The sequence below is a fragment of the Urocitellus parryii genome, chromosome 5 (genome assembly GCF_045843805.1).
Source record: "Urocitellus parryii isolate mUroPar1 chromosome 5, mUroPar1.hap1, whole genome shotgun sequence".
NCBI classification, from domain to species: Eukaryota; Metazoa; Chordata; class Mammalia; order Rodentia; family Sciuridae; genus Urocitellus; species Urocitellus parryii.
Window position 1 is genome coordinate 77,744,168 of NC_135535.1, and position 26,404 is coordinate 77,770,571.

The 26,404-nt window shown below is 37.2% G+C and overlaps 1 protein-coding gene across 1 annotated transcript in view; it reads right to left on the minus strand.

Moving 5' to 3' along the window:
• Fgd4 (FYVE, RhoGEF and PH domain containing 4) overlaps nt 1-26,404 on the minus strand; it is a 199,890-nt gene that overhangs the window by 16,320 nt on the left and 157,166 nt on the right. The window contains exons 5-11 of the mRNA XM_026412320.2: nt 20,811-20,900; nt 18,576-18,721; nt 17,981-18,137; nt 11,319-11,457; nt 8,638-8,696; nt 8,162-8,308; nt 415-587 (exon numbers count right to left, since the gene is read on the minus strand). Coding sequence (XP_026268105.2) covers nt 415-587; nt 8,162-8,308; nt 8,638-8,696; nt 11,319-11,457; nt 17,981-18,137; nt 18,576-18,721; nt 20,811-20,900 — 911 coding nt within the window. The remainder of the gene's footprint in view (nt 1-414; nt 588-8,161; nt 8,309-8,637; nt 8,697-11,318; nt 11,458-17,980; nt 18,138-18,575; nt 18,722-20,810; nt 20,901-26,404) is intronic.

Genomic DNA, 26,404 nt, shown 5'->3' on the forward strand with positions numbered 1-26,404 from the left:
ATCAAAGTGCTCCTAGGTTCCAAGAATACAGAGCCCCTAAAGGACTCGGCAGTTTAGTATGGAATAGTCATCAAACAAATATTTGAGAAGCAAGAGGAGGAATAGAAGGCTGATTAGGGGAGAGCAATTTCTTCCAAGTGTCAAGACTCTGACAATGTGCAGCAAACTCATCTTCCTAGTACCTTGTTATTCTGAAGAGATAATCAACTGAGTGAATGCTTACTGACCTAGGCACCATGAGGAGAGGAAGTCATGATGTCTGTCCTTCAAGAGCTCCCAGCTCTCTATTTACATACGGTCAGATTCCCAGGGGTCTGTAGCACTCACTTGGGAAAAAGCCCTCAGCACTACTCTTGAGCTATAATTTACTCGTGATGTTTGGGATAAGCATTGGGACAGCAATGATTCTCTTACCTGGCCTGTAGTTCCAGTGTTCTCTCTTTTCCAGACACCTGGAATGTGTATGGATATTCTTCATTATGAGTCTCTACAATTTTCATTCCATCAATGCCAACCCTGGTCCGAACTGTGAATTTTGAGCCTACCAAGCTGAATCTGGGCACGCAGTACAGTAACATGTTGTTGAACTGCAAGAAACAGAATGTATATCAATACACAAGAAATAGAGAAAATAAGGAAAACTGACCATTTTTTTTTTTTTTTTTGAGAGAGAAAGAGAGGGAGGGAGGGAGGGAGAGAACGGGCACGAAGAGAGAGGGAGGGAGAGAGAGAGAGTATTTTTTTTTAGTATTTATTTTTTAGTTTATTTTTTTAATATTTATTTTTTAGTTTTCGGCGAGCACAACATCTTTGTTTGTATGTGGTGCTGAAGATCGAACCCGGGCCACACGCATGCCAGGCGAGCGCACTACCGCTTGAGCCACATCCCCAGCCCCAAACTGACTGGACAGCAATTCCTTGGAATTCCAGGGAATATGGTACTTCCTACTTGAGGAAAATTTACCCCTACATTAAGATTTTTATGCTTACATTAAAAAAAAAAATCATACAATTTTTGAAATAGTTTCCTTTCATGATTCAAATATTTTACTAATATGTAAGTAAATCAATCACCTTTTTATACCACTGCTTTAAGAAAATTAGTTCAATAAGTCTGATAAAAATTTATTGAGGACCTTTGATATACTAGGAATTGAAGTTGTTATGTTTTTTTCTTTTGTTCCCATTTATTTATTTATGGTACCAGGGATTGAAGCAATGGATGCTTAACCACTGGGACATGTCCCCAACCCTTTATTTATTTATTTTGAGACAGGCCTCACTAAGTTGCTGAGGCTGGCTTTGAAATTGCAATCCTCCTGCCTCAGCCTCCCAAACTGCAGAGATTATAAGTGTGCGCCACCATGCCTGGCTTTTTTTTTTTTTTTTGTAAATGGTATTGAGGATCTCCAGGGTCTCATGCCAGACAAGCTCTCTATCACTGAGCTATATTCCCCAATCTTTAACTGAAATTCTTTTTTTTAAATTTATTTTATTTTTTGAAGTTCTTAACTTTGGAAGTTAAATTCCTGACCAGGTGCAATAGTATACACTGTATTCCCAGCTACTCAGGAGGCTGAGGCAGGAGGATCAGTGGTTGAGTACCCCTCAGTTCAGTCCTTGGTACTACAAAAAAAAAAAAAAAAAAAAAAAAGAAAGAAAGAAAAGAGCTGGGAGAAGAGGTACACACCTGTAACCCCTGCTACTTAGGAGGCTGAGGCAGGAGAATTGCAATTTTGAGGCCAACCTTGCAACTTAGCAAGACCCTGTCTCAAAATAAAAACTAAAAAGGACTGGGGGATGTAGCTTAGTGGCAAAATGCCCCTGGATTCAATCCCCAGTATCAGAAAAAAGAAAAAAAAAAGAGAGAAAAAAAAATCCTGATACATCAGCACAGACCTATGAATCCTTGAATCTTCAAAATTTATCACGTAAATTTACAGAAAAACCATCAGTTAGTATCAAGAGGTTTTTAAAGGCATGACCTTATTCTTGTCTTGATAAGGTGTACTTAAAAGAAAAAAAGAAAAGAAAGGTTTTTATTTTGAAACTGAATCAAAATTATTATGTACATTGCGCCTCATTTCTGGTCAACAATTAACAGTCCTTGCTAGGACCATGAACAATATAAGACTGACATAACAGAAACTGATTTTTTAATGACTTTGTGAAAGCATTTATTTCACTTTTTTGGTGAGAGGGGTACAGAGGATTGAACCCAGGGGTGCTTTACCACTGAGCTAAATTTCAAGCCTTTTTTATTTTGAGACAGTTCAAGTTGTTCAGGCTAGCCTTGAATTTGTGATTCTCCTGCCTCAGCCTCCCCAGCTGCTGGGCATGTGCCGTCACGCCCAGCTATTTCACTTTTGAATATGTTAAAGCATACAGAGAAATAAAACTCTATAAATACTTGGGATAATTTGTGGGCAGATTTCTAAGAACAGGTCCATACTTCTTACTTCATATTTGTTATTTAAATTGTTTCAAGGGTTACATATATTTTTCTTAGGCAAGAGTTACTAGGAACTAAAAATTATCTTTTGCTTTTCCAACAGCATTTGCTCTAAATTCTAACAGATTTTTTTCCCACATGCTTCATCAAGGTTTCTCAATTTGTTCTTTTTCAAATTTTCTCTAAAATTTTACTATAAGCCCTGACTTTACTGCTTAGGAGGTGTGTGAACCCTCATGCTGCGGGGTCATTATCTGCAAGTCACTGTTTGCTAAAAAGATTAAATGAGGAAACCAAATGGTAAGTATTTAGCATGGTACTTTGCACATACAAGTTACTTAAATTAAACAAGTTGTCTTATTTTATGCTCTTCTAGGATTTGATTCTCGAGCTTTCCTCCCAAACCCTCTGCTTGGCTCCATACTATGTTCTAAGAGGAGACACATCAATGGATATTTAAAGCATCAACATGTTTATGTGACACAGTCCATTGTGCTCATTCTGAAAGTATATTTCTCACCAGTTGTTTCTCGTTCATCATTTTGTAACTTCCTATAACCACTGTCATCATAAATTTCAGTTCCACACAGGGGAACATAGTATTAAAAGAGCATTAAATGCATTTGACATATATTCCAAGTATCATCTATATTTCTAGTAGAGGACATAAGCCTTTATCATTAACAGCTCACTAAGTGCTGAGTATGGCCACGACAGCCTCATTGTAGTAAGATAGAATTTGGAGATTTGAAAAATCTCCCAATGTTCTCATTGCCAATTCTGTATTGTAGCTTGACTAAGCCCATACCTTACTAATTTTCTGGGGAAGGGGTGGCATTGAGGATTGAACCCAGGGTGCTCTACCACTGAGCTACGTCTCAGTCCTTTTTGAGACGGGGCCTCTCTAAATTGCTGAGGCTGGCCTGGAATTTGCAGTCCTCCTGCCTCAACCTCCCAAATTGATGGGACTGCAGGCATGCATAACCACATCTGGCCTGTTTGCTAACTTTTTGAGTTAACATTTCTTTCCCTCTCCCTTCCAATCCCCTCAGGAGGAGATTTGGTTAAGACTGTATGTTGGAGGGGCTGCAGAGCCACCACCACAAGGACAGCTCACACTTAACCAAATTGTTTCTGAAAATGAAGTGACAAATGTAGTATTATAGCATAAAAGAGTCAAGTTACCTGATACTTGTGTTCAGGTTCGCTTTATAGTCTTGTTAGTTTATAGACGTATAAATACATGAATGTGGAGGATCTTAGCATTTGCCTTTGGTAGTTATTCTCATAAGATGACAGACAGATGTAAATATGTTTCTCTTTCCTTTTCATGCTTTCAGGACTACCTCCTTGAAACTCTTCCTTGGTAGGACTTCACAGTATAAATTGTAAATAACTACATATTATCCTTAAAGAACTCTGATCACAGTCTAATGCCGGTTAATAAATACCTTCTGTATTCACAGAGATGAAAGTGGGAGCTTTTACAGGATATAAAATATTGCCTCACAAAGATTAGGTGCCATATCTGTGAAAAACAAGGTAGCTGGTCCTGCTCCCTCTCTGAACCTTGCTCCTGTGGCAAAAGTCCTGTTACCACTACTAAGAGAATCTCTTGTCTCTGGTTTCCCCTCATACTGAAAGAAGAAGTTGCAGCAGCCGTAGCACCAACAATGACTATTTTTTTTTTCACTATAGGAGATTCACTTTCTTCCTATCCATACTTCAGAAGTGGTAATCAGCAAAGCACTGAGTGATGAGGCCATCTGTAGAAGTCCTAGGTTGTGACAAGACCTAGAAGCAAGTTCTCAATCTAATCTTTTAAAAAAAAGGGGCGCGGGGTTGGGGGGAGGAGTGGTCGTGGTGGCTCACGCCTGTAATCCCAGTGGCTCAGATGGCTGAGGCAGGAGGATGGTGAGTTCAAAGCCAGCCTCAGCAAAAGCAAGGCACTAAGCAACTCAGTGAGTCTCTGTCTCTAAATAAAATACAAAATAGTGCTGGGGATGTGGCTCAGTAGTTGACTGGCCCCGAGTTTAATCCCCAGTACCACAAAAGGGCGGGGTGATCTCCTCGCTTGATCTCTAGTGTGCAAGTATTTCTAACCTCTTACAATAAGTTCACTGAAATAATACAATTTCATTGTCTCATCAGTGATAATTTCATTGAAGTTTGTTTTAGAAGGTAAAAGAAGAGTGTTGGGGGAAATTTACAGTGACTGATCTGTATATTTAAAGTTTAAATAAGGAAAAAAAAATTACCTAGCAAGCTCTAACAAGGAATAGAACAACTACAAAAGGCCAAGAATAAAAACACTTGGGTCATTTTGTAGATCCCAGATAAGGTGATTTTATTGTGTATGTGTTTAACTTCTTTTTTTTTTTTTTTAAATTGGTTCTTTTTAGTTACGCAACAGAAGAATTCATTTTGATATAGTTGTACAAGTATGGAATATATCTTATTCTACTTAGGACCCCATTTTTGTGGGTGTACATGATGGTTCAAAATTCACTATGGTGTATCATGTAAGAACACAGAAAAATTATTTCTGATTCCTTCCACTGTCTTTCCTTTTCTTATCCCCGCTCCCTTCCCTTCATTCACTTTTGTCTAATCTACTGAGTATCTGTTCTTCCCTAGCTCCCTTGTTGTGGATTAGCTCCCACATATCAGTAGTGATCTAGTTAACAGAGTAACCTACAGCAACATAAAGAAGTGAAAATGTAGTGTGGAAGCAAGCAAATAGAAATGAGTAAGGAGCATTTGGATATGGAATCAGATTCTAAACATAGTTTGACTTTTAAGCCAAATTTAATATCCTGTAATAGGGAATCAAAAGCTTGCCTTCATTTTTCTCACTAGAGAGAAAAGAAAAGGAAAATGCTACTTTTGAAGTTTCCACTTATAGAAGAACAAGATGTTCCCTAGGAATAAACACGACAAGCACAGTCTCAGAGAGTGGATTCAATGAATGAACCTACACAATATGTGATTCTAGAATGGCCTTCAAAACACATGGTTTCCTAAAATTCCTACTACATCACTCCACTCTCCTGGGAGGTAATGGTGTGGTATAGTTGACAGCCAATGGGAACTGGATCAAGATGGGTCTCTTCCTGAGTTGCTAACTGCCATATTCCCCCCATCCCCCACGCCCAAGGCTCCTGCCATCTCTCTTCCAAACAGCAGCTTAATTTGGCTTGGCATCAAGATCCTCGACCTCAAACTATGTCCAGAATAATTTTGAAATGTGAAAATTAAACCAAGACAATTGGTTAGACACAGAACTAAAAAGTCTAACTACAGAGACTGCAACCCTAATGAGGAAGAAGGAAAAGGACCTATAATGTAAAGACAGAGCAGACACTGATTCCTGGAGGATTTTACCCAGAAAATTATATTAAGCTGACTTTTGAATTCTATGATGTTGATGCCTGGACATCTTCATTCCTTGCTCATACTGAAGGGACTGACCCTCCCAGGTGACCCAGTTCCTAGAGACAGTCTAGGAGTCACCTGTGAGCATACTTTCTGGACGGGAGCAAACACCCTCAAACACCTCCTTCCTCATCAAGCCGTGCTGCTGATTCCACTGCCAGAATCACCCCCAAAGTCAGGCAGACAGCAGCCCCTATGCCCAGGAGCTCACTGCAGTTCAAACTCGCCCATCCCAAGCCTTTTACGGCCTTGCCCATCATCTCCTGTGGAAGCCACAAAGGCTCCTGCCCACCTTGTGCTTGTGCCCTCTGCCTCTTCACTGCTGTCCCTTCCCCATGGTAGGAATAGCACTCCTGTTGGGATCCTGTCTTTTCACCTCCTTACCATTCTTGAATAATAATATTTAGGTCTGTTTAGTTCTCTGTATCACCTGGGAAAGGTGGTGTACTTCTCTTTAGCTCAAATAAGGACTTTATAGTTAGATGATATTCATACATTTTAAAAACAAAGAAAATTAATATACTACACAAATTTATCTTTTTTTTTTTTTAAATTGTTTTTAGTATAGTAGTAAACCAACACTACTAGTTCTGGAACTCTAAAATGAAACCTTGTGCCCATTTCTCCTTCCCACCAGCCTTAGGCAACCACCAATTATGTAATTGGTGCATTTGCCTATTCTAGACATTTCATATCAATGGAATCAGAGTATGTGGCCTTTTGTGACTGACTTCTTTCATTTGACAGTTTTCAAGATTCATCCATGTCATAATATCATCGGTACTACGATCCTTTTTATTGACATAAATTCTTTTTACTGACATCATAGGATAGCCCATTGCATAGACATACCACACTTTAACCATCCATCACTGATAAACATTTGGGATGCTCATGGTTTGGGGCTAAGATGAATAATGCCACTATGGATGTTGATACACAAGTTTTTGGGTGGACATGTGTTTTCAATTTCCTTGAGTTGAACAGACTTGGAGTGGAACAACTGGGTCACATGGTAGGCAAATGTTCTTTTTTTAAAAAAATGACTGAGAGATACTGAACATTCCTCTTCATGACAGCTTGTATAAGGTTTCTTTTCAAAGAAGGCTGGAAGCAGTAGATAGAAACTTCTCAGGCCTTAAGAACAACTCTGTGAAATGAATGCCTGGCAGCAGAAAAGTCTGCCAAGGCGGCCTCTTCACCAATGAGTCTTTGTTCTTTGCCTTTAATAACAATCATAATAAAGCTGGTTGACTGAGCCACTATTCAATGTGTGCTTGCTCTTTGTCAATGCTAGCCATTATGACCCTTATTTTATTAGATACAGAAAAGAATCAGAATTCACTAAGGTAACAAAGAAATACAGGTCACGTGGACAGAAACCTAAAATAATAATAATAATGGCCTGGATGCCCCAGAAAGAATAGTACATTTGAGATAAGCCCCAGACTAATTGTCATTTCCAGGAAGTGAAGGAAGGGACAAGGACTGGTAATGGTGAAAAGGAACTGTGTAGCAATCACACTTTCCCTATAAATACTTTAGACATAGCCTTACAATCTTCAGTTTTTTTACTCTAGAATGATTAAAAAAGTAATTACAGATGATTAGGAGAACTGCAGTCAGGAAATAGTATGGCAACAAAATACTCAGGAAATGGTGCCTATTATGTTGAAAATGAAAGGAAACAAGTAGATAAGGAGGATTTCAGAAAGATTACCATACCCTGCATATGCACTATTAGCATTATCATGGAATTCAAGGCTAAATTGTCTTCAATATGCCCTACTGAAGTAAATTATACCCATAAAGTAAACCAAAAATAGTTAAATTTTAATTACTTAGACTATTCCGTCATTCAAACTCCTAATAGTGTTTACTAAATCAAAGCAGATGTAATTAAAATATATATATATATATATTTAAAAAATATATATATTTTTAAAACATTTTATTTTTATGTGGTGCTGAGGATCAAACCCAGGGTCCTGCACGTGCTAGGCGAGCACTCTACCACTGAGCCCCAACCCCAGCCCTAAAAATATTTTTTATTTTATTTCTTTGTGGTGCTGGGGATTGAACCCAGGGCCTTGTACATGCAAGGCAAGCACTCCACCAACTGAGCTATATCCCCAGCTTCAGATGTAATTATTTTGGGGAGCAAGCAAATAAGCATTGTACTTTTCCAAGATGTAAACAACAATTTTTCTTTTTGTAAATTATTCCTTTTTGGTAAATTTTTCTTATGTATTTTGCCAACACTAGAATACTCACTAAGAAAAGATAGCGTTCTTGTGCTGACGTGTTCCGTGCAGCTAGCTTGAGGATCTGTCCTTCTTTTATGAGTTCATTGGAAGGGTTTACAATGTCTTCTTCTTCTCCCAACATTTCATAAATCTCCAAGAGTTTCTTTAGGTTCTCCTGGGAAATTAAAACAAAATACAGCAAGATCAAATATAGGAGGTGTCAATTAAGTGACATGAATAATAATACCATGACCTTAACTAAAATCTGCATCATTTAGAAGGGATTGGGAGTGAATGTATTTTTTTGGTATAAAAATGTATCCGTAAATTGAAACCTGAGAGAATAGGGGAGAGGGTTACTCCAGGAAAAATGAGACATTTTGCAAATGTTTTTTCTTGTTTACCTCTATCTGTTCACTTTGGTCCAAACCTACAGATAGTATTAGACTATGTTATGATAATTATCTAACCATAAAGTTCCTGTCTCCTCTAAAAACCACTTACCATTTTTCTTATTGCACTATTAGAATGGCTTGCTGCTGTAGATATAATTTCAAGTGATTCTAAATGGGAAAAAAAGAAAAGTAAATAAATATGTTTTGTCCTTCCTGGGCTACTATATAATTGAATAATTTACATACTTAAATAAGAAATCTGAGACCAAAAAACACAATGAAAGTAGCAGCAATTTCCACTTACAAACTGTATACCTTCAAAACTTAATTTGTAAGCAGACTAACTAAACTCAAAGGGCACTTCCTTGTATAAAGTCATGTACGATGATGAGGCTCACAGGTATATTGAGTTCATATAGACCATGAAAAGTCAATAAGCATTTACAGCGTACACTAATTAGATTCAAGGAACTTTGTCAGGTGCTTTCATACACAGGTAGTCCTTCTATTTTTTACTACAGTCTGAAAATATTACATGGAAAATTCCAGAAATCAAACAATAAGTTTTAAATAAGTTTTATTACAGTGTACTATTATAATTGCTATATATTATTATTTGTTAATCTCTTTACTGTACCTAATTTATAAGCTAAATTTAAACATAGGTATGTAGGTATAAGGGGGAAAAACCCAGTACTGAACCCTATGTTTAAGACTGTGGTTTTAGGCTTCTGTGGAACATCTTGGAAGGTATCCCCTGCAGGTAAGAGAGGACTACTGTAATCAATTCTTATGTCATTAAAACAGCCTTGAACAGTAAATATATTTGTTCCATATAAAAGAAATGAGGAAGAGATGTGACTTGGCTAAGGTCACACAACTCTGAGGTTGAAGGCCAGATCTGAAACTGGGTCTTCTGACTCAAAGTTCTACAACATTTCAACAGAAAGTATTTTACTAGTTTTGTAAGCAAACGAACCACTAAGCACAATAAAACTTTCTCTGTGAAAATGCACTCAGAATTCTAGCCTAGGTCTGATGAAAGGGAGTCTTCTAGAGTCAGTATTGTTTCTGGGGTGGGTGTTAGTGAGAACTCTCTGATATGGACATTGTAGGAGCTCTGGGGCTGAGAATGAAGACCTGTGAATGCTGAGGGCCTGCTGGATCAACCCCAGGGAATACTTTTCAATCCTAAGTCATGTTCTGTTCTCTTCCCTTCTTTTCTGTCTTGTGAATGCTGGCCTGCTCAATTCTGTTACCGCAGCAACCCCCTCCCTTCTGGACTACATTTTCCATCTTCTTTGCTCTGCTGAACAGAATGCACTTTTGTCACTTCCCTTTCCACTTTTAGGTCTAAAAGTCCTTCTTCTGTGATTTCCTTAGAATTTAATTGTAACTATTAATGGAAAGCCAAAACAAGTAATGAAATGCCCTACTATGGTCCCACAACTTTCTTGCTTTTGACATGGGTATCTTAGGCAAAGACCGTCTTTGAATATAGAAGACACTGCGTTTTATTTACCTGTTTGAGAGTTCTTTACAGATTTGGGCAATTCTGTGCACCTGAGATAGGAACCAGGTTAGAGGGAGCCAAAGTAAGATGGAGTGGGGCCACTGCTCAAGAGATGAGTTCCAGGAAGAGCAAGTGATTCCACCTCCAATCCACCACTGGCTCTGCCACTGGAACCCAGCACTTGAGCCAGATGGACAAAAAATGGGGGTGAGGCACAGTTCCTGGGGAGTACCGGGCTGGAAGAAGATGGTGAGCCAAAATCAAGCTAAACTACAAAAAGGGTAAATGGAAAGAGAAGTTTCACAGGTCACTTGGGTGGTATGAGGAACATATAAGAGGCAGTTTATGTTCAAGAAAAGACTCAGGCTCCAGGGTCAAAGATGTTTTATGTTCTTCTTTTTTCATACCGTGGTGGTCCCCTTATAATAGAGGGCAAGAAATTAGAAAAGGAAATTGTGGCAGTTAAGACTGTACATGAGTATCGTCAGTGCTTACTAAATATCAAGCCATTTTGATTCCTTAAATTTTCATCTCTTAACAGTTGAATGATTTTTCAAACTGTGCCAGAGGGCTAGGGATGTGCCTCAGTGATACAGCATGTGCTCAGCATGTGATTCGAAAGGACCCAAGGTCAATCCCCTGCACGGAGGTACAAAACCACATACACAGAAACTGCACAAGAAACCTGAAGTATTAGCAGAATTTATGAATCTTAAAAACAAAACAACAAAAAAACCTTTCATTTTAATCTAATGAAAGAATCAAAAACAACTAAAAGAACTGGAATAAAGTTGTCTTGAGGAAAAAGTTAATAGACAATTAAAAACACCATTTCCCATTGTATCTTGGGTAGGTGAGGCCAACAGTGCTTAGGTTATTTTTACATATTAAATGCCATCTTGGTATTCTTGGTATGCATTGACCTATCTAATTAAACAGCAGCACTTGTAATTTCAAATGGCTGTGTTCTTCCTGTGAGATGGTAATTGTGTATTGCTATTCCGGATGTCTCTAAGACTATAGTTTTATATTTCACAGTTAGTGATTAAAGTGAATCCAGAGTGGTAAATGTGATTTGCATTGCTTTAAACTTGTGATTTGGGCTCAAAACTGCCTTGCCTTATGGAGGCATTGATAATTTCCAGTGAGACTGTTTTCTGACAGCAATATTTGGCTACAGTAGCTAGCTGTGAGATGCATCTCACTTTGAAACAGGCTGCACGGTCACTTGATTATCTGATAATGGAGAAGAAAAAAAAAATTTAAAAACCATTTACTTTTTGCATCATTCCAGTCCGGGGAATCGGGGGGCAATTTCCTTAGGTAGTCCTTAAGGAGCATCTCATACCGAGGAATCCGCTGAACAGGTTCCAGCATGTGATGCTGCAAAGTTAAGCTCCCACAGATCTTCTGTTTCTGTTTTTAAAGAAACATTTAAAAATTAGGTTAGGCAATCTAAAAACTCACTATAATAACTTCCATCAACTATATTAAATATATTAAGGTTTTATTTTATTTTATTTTATTTTATTTTTGTGTGTATGGTGCTGAGAATCAAATCCAGGGCCTTGTACTTGCTGGGCAATGAACCACATCCATAGTCCCCTGGGTTGCTTTTAAAAATGCAGACACACAAACTCCCATCTATGAAATCATAATTTTAGAGGGAAGAAGCTATAGAATATGCATTTTAAAACACTGCATATAAAAATCTAAGGCCCACTAATCTAGTATAAGATCAGAAAGGGACAAAAAAAAAATCATGCAGAATTTTTTTTTGGTGCTGGGGATTGAACCTGAGGCCTTGTGCGTGTGAGGCAAGCACTCAATTGACAGAGCTATATCCCTAGCACCCAGTCGAGCAGAATTTTAAGCCAGAAAATTCCAGATAGCTGGCAACCACTTCAATTAGTTACTACTAGGGTTTCTGAAGTCACATTATTAAGTCATTCTACAGAGATTTTTCAAAAGATGCACCTGTATAATGAGATTCACTAACCACAAGTACATTAAATGTCTTTGGACTTGGCCGAAACTATTTCATAAATTTCATAATGAGGCTATCATAAATGGCATTTCCTTTGAAGAAAAAAAAAAACCTCTAGGAGAATGACAAGATCTGGCATCTTGCTATCTGTTGGAACATTTTAATTTTTCATTAGGTCAAGGCATTCTTCATCATTAGAAACTAAACTCCATTTCTTAGGGCAAAATTAAGTCTATTTCACTTGCTTGCAATAGGTTGTTAACAAGAGAAGGAAAACATTCCACAAAGAAGAAACCCCCATTAAAATACTGAACATCTACATGGTCAAGGCACTGCAGGATAAGAAAGCTGTATTAGGCCCTGGTGTTTTCATTCAAAGCAAACAAGTAACTCAAAGCCTCACAGGGAATGGAGCATTTAGCACCAACTCTGAGTGCAGGCTTTGGTGGGGAGGCAAGTGAGGAAGACTAGTCTAGGGAGAAAACCTGTGCAAGGTAGCGGTACATGAAACATCTTCCTTCAGTAAAGGAGAGCAGTTGGGATTTTGTGGAAAATAAGCATGAGAAAATAGGGTATGAAGAAGAAAAGGCAATATGAGATAATACTATCAGAACTTCCAGAGTTTAGATGTGCTTCATCTAATACAGATTTTTGCACATGGGAGGGATTATCATTAGATCTGATTACCCTTCTTCAGGATGGCTTTACGGGGATGTGGGGAAACCAGCTTGGAAGTTGATGTTGTAGACAAGGAAGAAAGTTAATCAGGGCCCGAAATTGGCATGAAACCTGGGGGAGTAATAGCTTTCTTGTAAGATATTAATTTTACAAGTTTAATGATCTCATTTGATTTCCCCTAACAGATCTATATATCCATACCTTTATCTCTAGGAAAATATGAATGGTGTCAAAATTTTTACATGAAGAAACTGTAGCTCAGAGAAATTAGGAGAGTGTTCTAAGGTCAAACGGTTAAAAGTAGCAGACTAAACTATAAATGAGGCTTACTGTCAGTATACTACTCTTTCCATTGTCATGCCATTTCTTCATATTTGGTGAAGACAGACACTGCAAAGGTAGAATTTAAAGTAACTACCATCCTTAACTGAGTAATTACTATGCAACAAGCACTATGCTAAGCACCTTGAACGCACTATCTCAGAGGCAAATGAATACACACAGGAGGAGGAAAAATGACAGGTCACAGCTGAGGCCAAACTGTCAAGCTCTGGTGAATGAGAGAACAGTTGTGTTGTCAAATCTAATCACCTGTCAGAATTATAATCTACTTTGTGCAAGGCATTAAAAAGTCAGATGGAAAGAAATGCTTGGGAGCTAACTATAGAACACGTTGACTTAATTTATTTACTTATTAGTTATAATCAGTTATACATGACAGTAGAAAGCTCTTCAATTCATTGTACACAAATGGGGCAGAATTTTTCACTCCTCTGGTTGTATGTGAAGCAGTCACACCATTCGTGCAATCATACATGTATCTAGGTTAATGATGTCTGTCTCATTCCACTCTCTTTCTTACCTCTTTGCCCCCTCCTCACCTCTCCTCTTTTCCCTATTTAAAGTTTTTTTTTTTTTTTGAGAATTTTTAATATTTATTTTTTAGTTCTCGGCGGACACAACATCTTTGTTGGTATGTGGTGCTAAGGATCGAACCCGGGCCGCACGCATGCCAGGCGAGCGCGCTACCGCTTGAGCCACATCCCCAGCCCCCTATTTAAAGTTTTTGACAGGACCTTCATGTGGAATTGTACAAGCACACAGCACTCGGCCATTAGTAACTAGAGACTGGGGACAGAGGACTAGACTAAGGCATGTGGAAGTAGGATGTCACTGAGAGTGTGAAGACAGACTGCAGAAGACAGACCTTAGGCTCTGCTCACTTTTTAGTACTGCAAGAAGGGCTGGTAAACGATTCAAAGAAGCTAGTGTTCAGAGAGGTACATGAGTATTTAATCTTGAGAAAAGAGATGCTGATAAAAAGAGCAGAGGGGAAGCCGCAGGACTCCAGACTGAGTAAGGAGACTGGTAAAACCTCCCTATCAAAAGCAACTGCTGGGGTTGGGGGCTGTGGCTCAGTGGTAGAGCGCTTGCCTAGCCCATGTAAGGCACTGGGTTTGATCCTCAGCACTGCCTAAAAATAAATAAATAAAACAAAGGTATTATGCCTATCTACAACTAAAAAGAAAAAAAAATTAAAAGAAAAAAAAATTGACAAACAACTATTTCAGCATATTTAGAAGTTGCTCTAAGGCATACAACAATCTGGAAAGCATTTATGCCTTAACAACTGTTGAACTTTGAGAAAGAATAGTGAGAATCTATGGCATTTGAGCCCGGGGCTGCTCCTGTCCTTTCAACTCCATCCTGTGTTGCCAGGGCAGTAAGGCTGTGAGGACCAGCAGCTTCCCTCCTGATGCTCGGAAGGTTCAATATGGAGTGGTGCACAATGCACACGCCCAGCAGCATGCTCAGTAGAAGTGAGGATCTCTGGGGTGGAGGAGTGGAGGGTCCAGTGGCTCTACTAGCCAAAAGTAATAGCTGTGGATGGACTAATCACATTCAAGGCTGAGACTGGAGAGAGCCCAAGTCAGGATACTCACCTGACCACCCTGAGGCTTTGCACACATGGATACAAAGTTTTAAAGAGCCCAGTAGACTTGACAACTACCCAATCTTTAAATGGGTCCCCTTATTCACAGCCAGGCCCATAAACTGAACACGACCTTTCTGGCTCCAGGTAACCAAACACCTCTGTCCAAGAGCTGTTTGTACCCTAACCAACACAGACATATGGGTAATCTGCAGAAAACCAGGCTCACAAACACAGACATGCCAACAAACAGCTTGAAGGCAGACATCAGGGACTGCATAGCAGAGGAGTAACAGGTTTCATCCATTTTGTGTAAGTTAGTTACTAAACAAAGAAGCAAACAAACAAAAAATAATGACAACCACTTTCAGTGGAGAAATCAAAACCCAGAGTTGACATGATTTTGGATTATCTGAAATATCCAATATCCAGAAAAAATATAGACAAAGAAAAAGTAAAGTATGACCTATAAAAGAGACAAAATGGAAACCAACAAAAATGGTGTGAGTACCTTTAGAAGTTAATGTGGCAGACAGAGACTTCAACGTATGTTCAAGGAAATGAAATGACGTTTGAAGAATTCAAGGAAAGTATGAAAAAAATGAATGTACAAATGACAATTTTCAAGGAGGAGTCAGACATAATTAAAAAGAGAGAAGAACCGAATGGAAATTCTGGAGTTGAAAAGTACAATAACTAAAAGAGAAATTCACTATAAGCATTGGACAGTATAAGGGTCCGGCGAATGTCAGAGGAAGAGACCACCAAGAGACTGGCTCATGCAATCAGCAAAAGGGGATTTATTGAGAATCCAGCATGCTGGGGCTCTGTGCTCACTCAAGAAGGGAGAGCAGCCCAGAGCCCAGAGCAGAGGTTAAGCAGTGCTTAAGTACACTTTTTGGGGAGGGCGGGGGCTTTGCATACATCAGAACAAATCATCATGAGGCGCAGGAAAATTGAACAACAACTCTCATACATGATTAGCACATTCATTGGTGGGAATAGGTCGGGCGGGGGTGATTGGTCATTCCTAAGGAGGGGATACATTCAAAATGATTGGTTTGGGCCCTGAATGCCTACGTGCCAAACTGCACAGGGTCCTAGGTTATTAAACAACTAAGTGGTCAGCACCGGGCATTGTCTTAACTGCCTCAGGAATTTCAGGTTCTGTGTGCAGTTCAGAAACTTTACAATACCTAGTCCTTTACTTTTTAACTCAGGCTTTGCAGCTTAGAAACTTTACCCTTTCATACAGCAGAATCTGAGATGACAAAACAATTAGGGAACTTGAAGAAAAACTAATAAAAATCATACAATTTGAAGAACAGAGAAGAAAAGATTAAAGATAAGTAAACACTTTCATAAACTTGTGGGATAACATCAAGAATAGCAGCATTTATGTAACAGGATTAAAACAAAACAACAACAACAAAAAAACTTAAAGAAATAATGGCCAAAAACTCCTAAAAATGATTTTTAAAATATTAATCTAGAAATGCAAGAAGATCAACCAGCTCAATACAAATACAAAAAGATCCCCACACAGGCACATCCTATTCCAACTATTGAAAGCCAGCAACAAATAACAACTCTTGAAAGCAGGAAGAGAAAAATGATTAATCACACACAGAAAAGTACTGATAAAATTAATGACTGGTGGAGGAAAGAAAGCAGTGAGAGTGACCATGTTCAAAGTGCAGAGGGGACCCATCAGTTAAGAATTCCGTCACTCCTTGGAATACCCAAAGGACTTAAAATCAGCATACCACAGTGACGCAGCCACATCAATGTTTAAGCAGTTCAATTCACGATAGCTAAGCTATGGAAACAACCTAATGACCTTCAACAGATGAACGGATAAAGAAAATGTGGTATGTATACACAATGGAAATATTACCTAGCTATAAAGAAAAATAAAATTATGGCATTTACTGATTAATGGATGAAACTAGAGACTATCATGCTAAATGAAATAAGCCAATCCCAAAAGATCAGAGGCTGCTCTGAATGCAGATGCTAATTCACAATAAGGGTGAAGGATAGAAGTTCACTGGATTAGACAAAGGAGAATGAAGGGAAGGGAGAAGGGATGTGAATAGGAAAGATAGTAGAATGAATCAGACATAACTTTCCTGTGTTCCTATCTGAAAATATGACCAGTGAAACTCCATATCATGTACAACTACAAAAATGGGAAGCTATACTCCACAAATAATATGTCAATATATTCTACTGTCATGTATAACCAACAAGAACAAATTAAAATTTTTTTAAAAATTCGATTTTACAAAAACAAACAAACAAAAAGAATTTGGTATCTAGTAAAAGTATCATTCAAAAGTGAGGGGGGGGTGGAGAATATGCCTGTATAAAAATAATGACTGACAGATTTCATTGTTAGCTGATCTACCTTAAAGGAAACAACAGTCATTTTTATACTGAAAGAAAATTACTCCAGAAATGGCAAATACATGGTTGAATATAAATGTTTTATAAATATATTTTTATATCCTCCCTTAACTTTTTAATATACATAAAATTTTGTAAAAGAATTATAAATTATAAAACATCACTATATTGTCAGATTTAAAACACACAAAAAATGTAATATATATATAACACTAATAGCACAGCATGGAGAAAGAGCTGTATTAGAGCAAAGTGTCAGAGAATATAATATGAGGTAGGCTGTGATAAATGCATACATATTATAATCCCAAGAGCAGTTTCTGGAAAGTAACTAAGAGTAGTTTAAAAGTAAGGATTATTAAGATGGTGCCATTATTTATATAATACAACAGAAGGCAAAGAGCCATAAAATCCCAATCCCAAGATCGTTATGTGATGGAGAAAATGCCTTTTCAACTTAACAACTCTTTCAAAGAGTAAGTTATTAACAATTTTGACTAGAATATCAAAAGAAAATTACTATGGAATTATTAAAATGTATTATCCAGATTTGGTAGAATAGAAGAAAATCAGTATAAAGTGACCTAAAAATATTATTGTTATTCCAAAAACTCAAGGTTCATAGCAATCATTGTTTATATTTATATTCCATCCAACATGTGAAGCTCTGAAACTCGCAAAGAGGAAATTTGCTCTGCAAATTTATGTGAACCCTAATGCAGTCAGTCTCTGGTCTCATAAACAAATGGAGAATTTAGCACTTAGTATGTGGCCTGTGCCCAACAGATATTTTAACTTCTTAGAGATATCTTTGCATAATTCAGTAGAATGGGTATCTCAGACAAATTTAGATCAGCAATCTTAGATCTAGAAGACCATATAACTTTGATAGAAAAATTAATTCGTAACTTTGAACAAAACCGTCCTGTTACCTGAATTTCTTCAATCACTGATTTGAACTGGGGAACTCGTTCTGTCATGTTTTTGACCAATTCCATTGCATTATCAAATCCCTTCACATATTCTCCATACATCTTAAGGAATGGCGCCAATTTCTGAAGGATGTCTCCAATCCGAGGAGTGGTTTCCCTGGATCAAATAAAGAAATAAAGCCTTAAGTTTTTCTGTAGAACAAGCCAATTCACAGACTGCAGATGAAGTCTTCACTTTCTACACACACTCTGTGCTTCCTCAGATCCATCTTGCTGTGAGACTGGTAGAAAATAAAGAAGCTCTTTTTCCAAGGCAGTTGAGGAATGCCATAGTAAAGAGAGATGCTATGGCATTCTTGAAGGCCCAGATTACCCCTGATATCTTGTCTTTACTAGTCAAGAATTGGAGTGCAGAGATAAAATGCTTTTCAGATTCAGCTGAAAACGTAGCACAACTTCTTAGTCTTTAATGTAAAAAGTTGGCACAATGTCTAGCTAGAGCTGTGTGTGGCATTTCTATTTGAACTGAAAAGCTGAACAATACAGCACATTGTATGACTGCCTTAGACATATCGTTTCTGTCTACTCCTCTTACCATTCTTGCATTCGTTTCTCCAGCTCTGGCAAGAGGAATTTACTATGGAAGGCATTTATTGATGAAATGTTAGAAAAGATTTTATTCACCATCTCTGCTGGAAATGAACCTCGGTTTGCTTCTTCCAATAGTTTGCAATAAAATACCTGAGTAAAAGAATAAAGCAAATATTACTTCACTTTGTGGGTTAACCAACTAGCACTGTGCTAGGCCTGTAGCAGGACTTTTATAGCATTTTATTGAATAAATGGAGAAGTTCATGATTCAAGAAGTCAATTGTTTGAAATGTAGTAAGGATATATACTCTGATTTGGAAGAACCACAAATAAGAATTAGGATGCTTGATTTTTAACCTACACGCGGCTCCTATCTGTGGGATGCTAATATACCTTTCTGTGCCAGAGAAAATCCAACTGAGGTTAATAGGATTTACCCTTCCTACTTACAGCCAGAGTTAAGGGATGTGAAAGTACTTTACATGCACACAGTAACTGTGGTGTTTCATTTCCGTTTATGTTTTGAATGACTTCTCCAGCACTTATTACATATTGCCCTTTATTGAAATTGGTTGACTTAAATCTTATTTTTCCTTATTAAAATCTATGTATCTTGAGAAGGGAGGATACAGGATTTAGTTCCCACAACAGAACAGGCCAATGAGTGAACAAAAGTTCATTTCAGTTCTCAAATGTTTATTTGCTTTTTAGTGAACAATAAAACATGAAAACTTAAAACACTGATGGGGTGTTGTGGGGGATCTTCTATACAGAGTAACAAGTCCCTTAGAGACAATTAAGAAAACAAAAATAATAAGGAAAAAAGAACCACCTTGAGCCTTAGCTATTCTCCACTAGGTCTACTATACCTCTTCATTGCCAATCTGTTAAATGTAGGCAGAAGGAGATCTGTTCCTTCATAATGTCCAGATGGTTGTTAATGTTCTAAATTCACCTCCACTGCATTTTCTTGGGAGGCAAAAAGAACACAAAATTATGTCCTTAGAGATACCAATAGGTAGGATACTATAATAATTAATACTAAGATTCTAAAAGGTCAGCAACTGTAGCTAAGTTAATTTGGCTTAAGATCAAGAAAGAAAAGAAAGAGAAAGAAAAAGAAAGAAAGAAAACTTGCTAAGAGGAAAAGACATATCTTTACTATAAGCACCTAAATGTTCCAAGGTCTATAATTCCTGCAAGGAAAACAAGTTGCTCGAAAGGCCCAAGCTCCTCATAAATTGATTTTGTTTTATGGTGAAATTTCTTAAAAAGTGAGTATTTGAGCTGTACACTATTTTAAATAGTAGAGTATATTAACCTCACTATTTGAAATAGAGAAGTTCTAGTTGAGGTTTTATTTTATAGTGAGGTCATATAAGCTGGCACCTCAAGGCTCACTGCACCAGGCACATAGATCACTCTAGACAACAAGGATAAGGTGTGCCAGGACAGTCTGTTTCCATGAAATTCCAATTTTCCAGTGGCAGAAGTGGGTTAATTCTTACAACTAACACTCAAACAGGGTAGCTTTAACAAGAGGAATTTATTTGCAGACAATCTATTAAATGTCATGTCTTTTATACCTAATGTAGGATTATGATGCATTAATTTCCAATAGTTATCTTATAATGCATTTAAAAACTTCCCTAATAATATATTTGAAATCATATAAGGCTCCCCCATGATGAAAATACAAAATGTGATTAAGTTGATCCACATATTCAGCAAATATTTGCTGGATGACTTTATGTCAGTTACTACTACAAGTATCTTATACAAGGTTGAACAATTAAACTCAAAATCCTATAACTACACCAACTAAGATCACTCTCAAATTTGTTTCTGCTAAACAGAAACAATTCAAACACAATCACATATATTCATGTTAGCGTTATAACCACCAATATCTTAGATTATAATAGTAATATGGCTCCCCAGTCAGGATCAGAGTAAAGATAAAAAAAAAAAAAAAACAGGCTAATGTTTAACACTGTGGGACACAGATAAAGTCATTTTGTGATTTGCACAGAAAGAAATCTCTACTTTTGTGAATTATAAAATATTCATACCCAGTGAATTCACCAATAATGTTGAAAGTGCTAAAGATTTCCTTGAACAAATAGCTTTCACTGGCTAAAAACAAGCCCACTTTGCAGTTTCTATAACACTTTAATTATTAGGTTTAAATGATGTACAATGCGGAGACATAAAATGATTCTGAAAGGGAAAACATTACCTGATCTAAGAGGTCAAGTCGGTTGACGTAAGCTCTCTCTGTAAGCAAAAGTTCATTGGCTATTTTGTGAAGTTTTTGTTCATTAGTTTCCTAAAAATAGAGCAGATAATCACACGTCAGGAAATGAACCCTGGACAATATTTCTCAAGTAATAAACACCTCTCCTCTAATGGTTTGATCAAAGCAGTTTGCTCAAGTTTCTCAGGTCCTCAATTCCTGTCAGCCGACAAGACAGAAATGTCTATCTGTTCATCCAGACAGAAATGAACAAAATTAGAACCAAGCAAGCAATTAGGTTGGAACTACAGCTTCTTTAACTTCTGTAGCAGCAGTCAACACTACCATTTGCCTTTTCCTCGAAACATCATTTCCTTTTCTTAGCACTACACTTAACTCATTTTCACCTACCTCTCAGGCTATTCTTTGGAAATGATTTCATTACACTCTCTGATGTCTTGTCTAACTATTGACTCTATGCACAAAACATTTTGCCTTTAAAAAATACTTTAGGTAGTAGAGGATAGGAAAGGCAGCAGAATACAACAGACATGAGTATGTCAATAAGAAAATCAATGGAAGTGTAACTGATGTGATTCTGCAATCTGTATACGGGGTAAAAATGGGAGTTCATAACCCACTTGAATCAAAGTATGAAATATGATCTATCAAGAACTATGTAATGTTTTGAACAACCAATTAAAAAAATACTTTAGGGGGCTGGGGCTATAGCTCAGTGGCAGAGCACTTGCCTTGCACGTGTGAGGCATTGGGTTTAATCTTCAGCACCACATAAAAATAAACAAATAAAATAAAGGTATTCTGTCCATCAATAAGAAAATACTTTAGGAAAATTTCAATTATGTCTAGTAGTAAAGAAAACAGTAGATGAACTGTATGTGTCCCTTGCTGAGATTTGTAGATATCAACTCATTGTTAATGTCTATGTTTTACCTGTGTCCTCCCTCACCTCATTCTACTCCATTATTATTTCTTTCCTTCCATCTCCCCACTTTTGTGGTATTGGGAATTGAAATCAGGGCCTTAAGCATAATAGGCTAGTACTCTACTACTGAGCTGCAACCCCAGACTTTTTTTTATTTTAAGACAGGGTCTCACTAAGTTCCTAAGGCTGGCCTTGAACTTGTGATCCTCCTGTTTCAGCCTCTCAAGTAGCTCAGATTATAGGCATGTGTCACCATATGCAGCTCCACCTACATTGTTTTCAACTAAATTCCACTTTATTATTTCCTCAGTTTGTTTGTACTTAACCCTCAGATATATTTGTACAACCTTGCTTGTTTCATAATTCTAGGGACTTTTTTTTTCCAACCAACAATGCTGATATTTTGCCCTAAATTTACTGAATTAATCAATTGAGGAATTTACTGAGTTGACTAATTGAGGAAATGATGACTATATAGTTCTTATTTCAATTTTTTGAGACCACAGATTATTTACACATTATAGACTTCACATAAAAACACCTTATTCCAATGCTTCTGTAATAAGCAACTTAATTTTGCACATTGGAATGAATATTACACCGAGAGCATAAAGTACAGGGCCTCCAAAATGCTAGGCAAGCATTCTACCACTAAGCTACCTTCTCAGACCTATAGAAATATTTCTATCTTAGTTGCTCTAGCTCCTGTGTTTACTACAATGCCTCCCTGAAAACACTGACATTCAATAAAATATTGCTGGGTGAGTGAAGGAGTACTAGCCACACATATTAACCACTTTGTCCATCTATTAGTACTTTGATGCCATGTCAAACTCATTTTTTTTTTTTTTTTTTGGAGAACCTCTCCCTCACTACCAAACCCCAAAGTTTCCCGTTCTAGTAATGGTCCTATCCCTTTCCAATTATCTGGCTTAGGAAGCTTGAATTATTTTATTTTTGGATCCCTCCCGTGGAATTAGACAGCCACCAAGTCCTACTCAGGATATGTCTCCAGCATTTACCCTTTAAGTTTTCATCACTGCCACCCTGTTTTGCACATATCATGTTATGCCCAGACCAATCAAGTTTCCAAGTGATCTAATTCCAAAATTTGTTTCCTTACCGGCCCCCACCCTGTATATGGCTATATGAGTAATTGGTCTAAAGGTTTGCTTTGCACACATAATCCTACTTCCCATAGAAACAAAAGCTATCAGTATCCTTCCTCTAACTCAAAAAATAAAATCCACACTCTGTGTACCATTTAGGGTAATTTAAACCTCTACTTACTTCCTCAAACTCATTTCTCACTCTATCTTTAAAGGCCTTTTTCCCTCCAAACATATCAACTGAAGACATTTCATCATTATTCAAGTATGTCTCTGGCCATCTCTGCGCCTTTCTTCTTTCCATCCTCTCTGCCTGGCATGCGCTCTTACTGTATGTTTCTACAGTCTAAGACTGACTTTTCCTTTGACAGCTGAATTTCTATTCCTTGTCGATGGAGACTTCTTCAACTATTCAAAGCCCTCATTCTTTGTCTTATTACAATGCACTGTATTTTTTTAAATGCATTTTTTTTAGTTGTAGATAAACACAATACCTTTATTTATTTTTGTGGTGCTGAGGATCTAACTCAGTACCACACATGTGCAAGGCAAGCGCTCCACCACTGAGCCACAACCCCAGCCCTGCACTGTATATTTTATACTTAAGTCATATTACATTGAGGAATTTCTACCTAGAACTTTGCTGATATACCATTTTGCTCCAGAAGTATGATAAGGGTTTAGGAAAAAATAGTAGCAAAGTAAACCAAAGTATGTTTTAAGCCAGTAGAGTCTCATTTGTGTATAGATGCTACACTTCATTTTATTGTTATTATTATTATTATTATTTTGAAATGTGTTTTCATCCTGTTGCTCAGACTGTCCTCAAACTCACAATCCTATTGCCTCACCCTCCTGAGCAGCTGGGAGCACTGGCACATGCCACCATGCCTGGCTAGATGCTACATTGTAAACTGTGGATAAAATGCTAGTAAGTTCTATGAATGCTTCTCTGTGCAACACATGAGATCTACTTTATGTTCTATGTGTGATATTAATTATAATGTGAAAAGCTATGTTGCTCTTACAGAAGCGTCAGAATGAAGCATTTTTATGTGAAATCTTTATAATAATGTGTAAATAATCTGTGGTCTCAAAAATTGAAATAAGAACTATGTAGTCATCATCTCCTCAATTAGTCAAGATTTTAATTTAACTTAACAAATTCAAGGCCAAGTACTAATATTGTTGGTTGACTGCCTGGCATCCTCTCCCACCCCCTGTCCCCAATTTCTAAATGGCATCCAGATTTGGTTAGATAAACCCTATTGCTGTGTAGTAATTTCTTTTGAGGAAACAGACCTCATTCTCAGGTCAAAAGGAAGACCTTGAATGATTTTAAAAAATCAATACAATGAATAGGTCAGGAGGCAATGAGACAGGATGAAATATATATATATATATATAGAGGACTCTGGCAACAAGAGCTCCCAATTCTTATGGAAAATCAGAAGAAAAGAGATTTCTTTGGAAATCTACATGAATAAGGGTTGCTGGAGTTCAATCCATACACACCTATCCTATAACCACAGGGACAAAGCCAATGAAGTTTGTCATTGTTCAGACCTGGCTAAGTGTTATGTATGATTAGAAGTATCCCAGCTCATATAGAAAACTTAAATACTATGATATGCGATATATTTAATTGTACACACATTCATACATACACACAGTAGATTCCAGGAAACTGAAAAACTCTCAAGCAACTCCTCTTTCAAGGAGAAAGAAAATAAAATTTAAATACTTAATAAAACTAAGGTGACTTCTGAATTTGTAATAAGTGATACAAATGCAAAATAATACATGAGAAATATCAATATTTCTGGGGAAGAAATAGAAAATAACACTGTCCTTCACACTAGAAAGAACACTTGCCTGCACTGACATGACCAATCCTCTGTTTTTTAAAGTCAGATCCACTAAGGCATAATTTACAAATAATAAAATTCACCCTTTGTGGTGTATTTTTCTAGGAGGTTTGAAAAATGCATTAAATCATGTAACCACTACTACAATTAAAATGCAGAACATTTCCATGGTGACCAACCTTCTCTCCATTTCCAGATTCCCATACCAGCTCCTGGTAACCACTGATCTGTTCTTTCCCCCAAAGTCATGTAAATGGAATCACAATAAATGAGCTTTTTTGCATCTTGTTTTTCATTTCGTGAGATGCATTTGAGATATCTCCATTTGTTTTTTAATGTCAATAGTTTGATCCCTTATTTTATTCTAATAATTATGATGAGTCTTCTTGACTCACACACAGTCTTTTATATGGTCTGCTTCTAGTCTGTCCTCATCTTTTGAAAAAGCAGTCCAGCAGAATTTGTGCCATCATAAAATATTTTTCATAAGACAGAAATTGTGTCATGTGTTACTGCTATGCAATGAAGTCACCCTGGAGGTTTTCCACAGACCTACAGGATCTTAAATAGGATGTTTATAAGAAACAATCTTTTGCTGACTTCAAGGCATATGTTAGCTGAACTTGGCAAATTGTGAATATTCTGGTCAAATTTTGCAAAATCCAAGAGGGATGTCAGCAATTATTAGCAAAAGCTATACTCCTTCCATACAGATGGTCTTCTGTATATCAGTTCCCTGACCTTGCTAAAGCCAACACAAACATAAGCAAAAGTAAGCTTGCTGACATACGGTTTAATCACTCACCTACATATAGGTTTGCAGAAAAGTTATTAGGAATTTTGTGGTGAGAAAATCATGGACTCATGGATGCTTGCTCTAAGTTAATAAAAAAAAATATCATCATAATAACAGTTAACACTTATTCACTGATGGCTTGTTATGTGCCAAACACTGTTGTAAGGATTTCACATCAACTGACTATTCTTTGTAACTCAATAAAATAGGTACCCATTTTTTAAAAGTTCTATTTTTCATCAACACACACATAACAAAATGAAATCCTGATCTGAAGGAAGTCAAGTAATTGACCCACAGTCACACAGTTACAAAGTGACTGTATTAGATTCCAATCATATAGGAGAGTCCACAACTTTAAGTAACTATTCAGTACACAGTTTGACTCTCATCTTTCTTTGCAACAAAAAATAAGATTGTGGTGTATGCCTGAGAAGACTGACAAAATACAAAATATATGCTTATAAAATCCACCTAAAAATGGAATGTGGTACCTATTATTCATTTTGATTTATATATTATTTTCCAGCACAAATTCTGTTTAAAGCAAACTTTTCATCATTTTAGTAACCAGGTGTGTAAAATTCAGCCACTTTAATGGAAAAAACAATGGCTTCCAACTTTAACAAATTTATTTACTGAAACACATCTGAATATCTTTGTGGGAAAATATAATTTAGCCACATGCATGGGGCTCTGTGACATTATGATACATATTTTTGGTTTGCACCATAGTTCCTGGCTCTGAACTCCTTCCCCAAAGCAGACCACAGATACTAGAATGTTACTTCCTCAATGTGGATCACAGAAAAATCTAATCTTCTTCCACCTTTCTGTCCTGGAGCTGGTCATAAAGAAATTCTGATTTATCAGAGGTC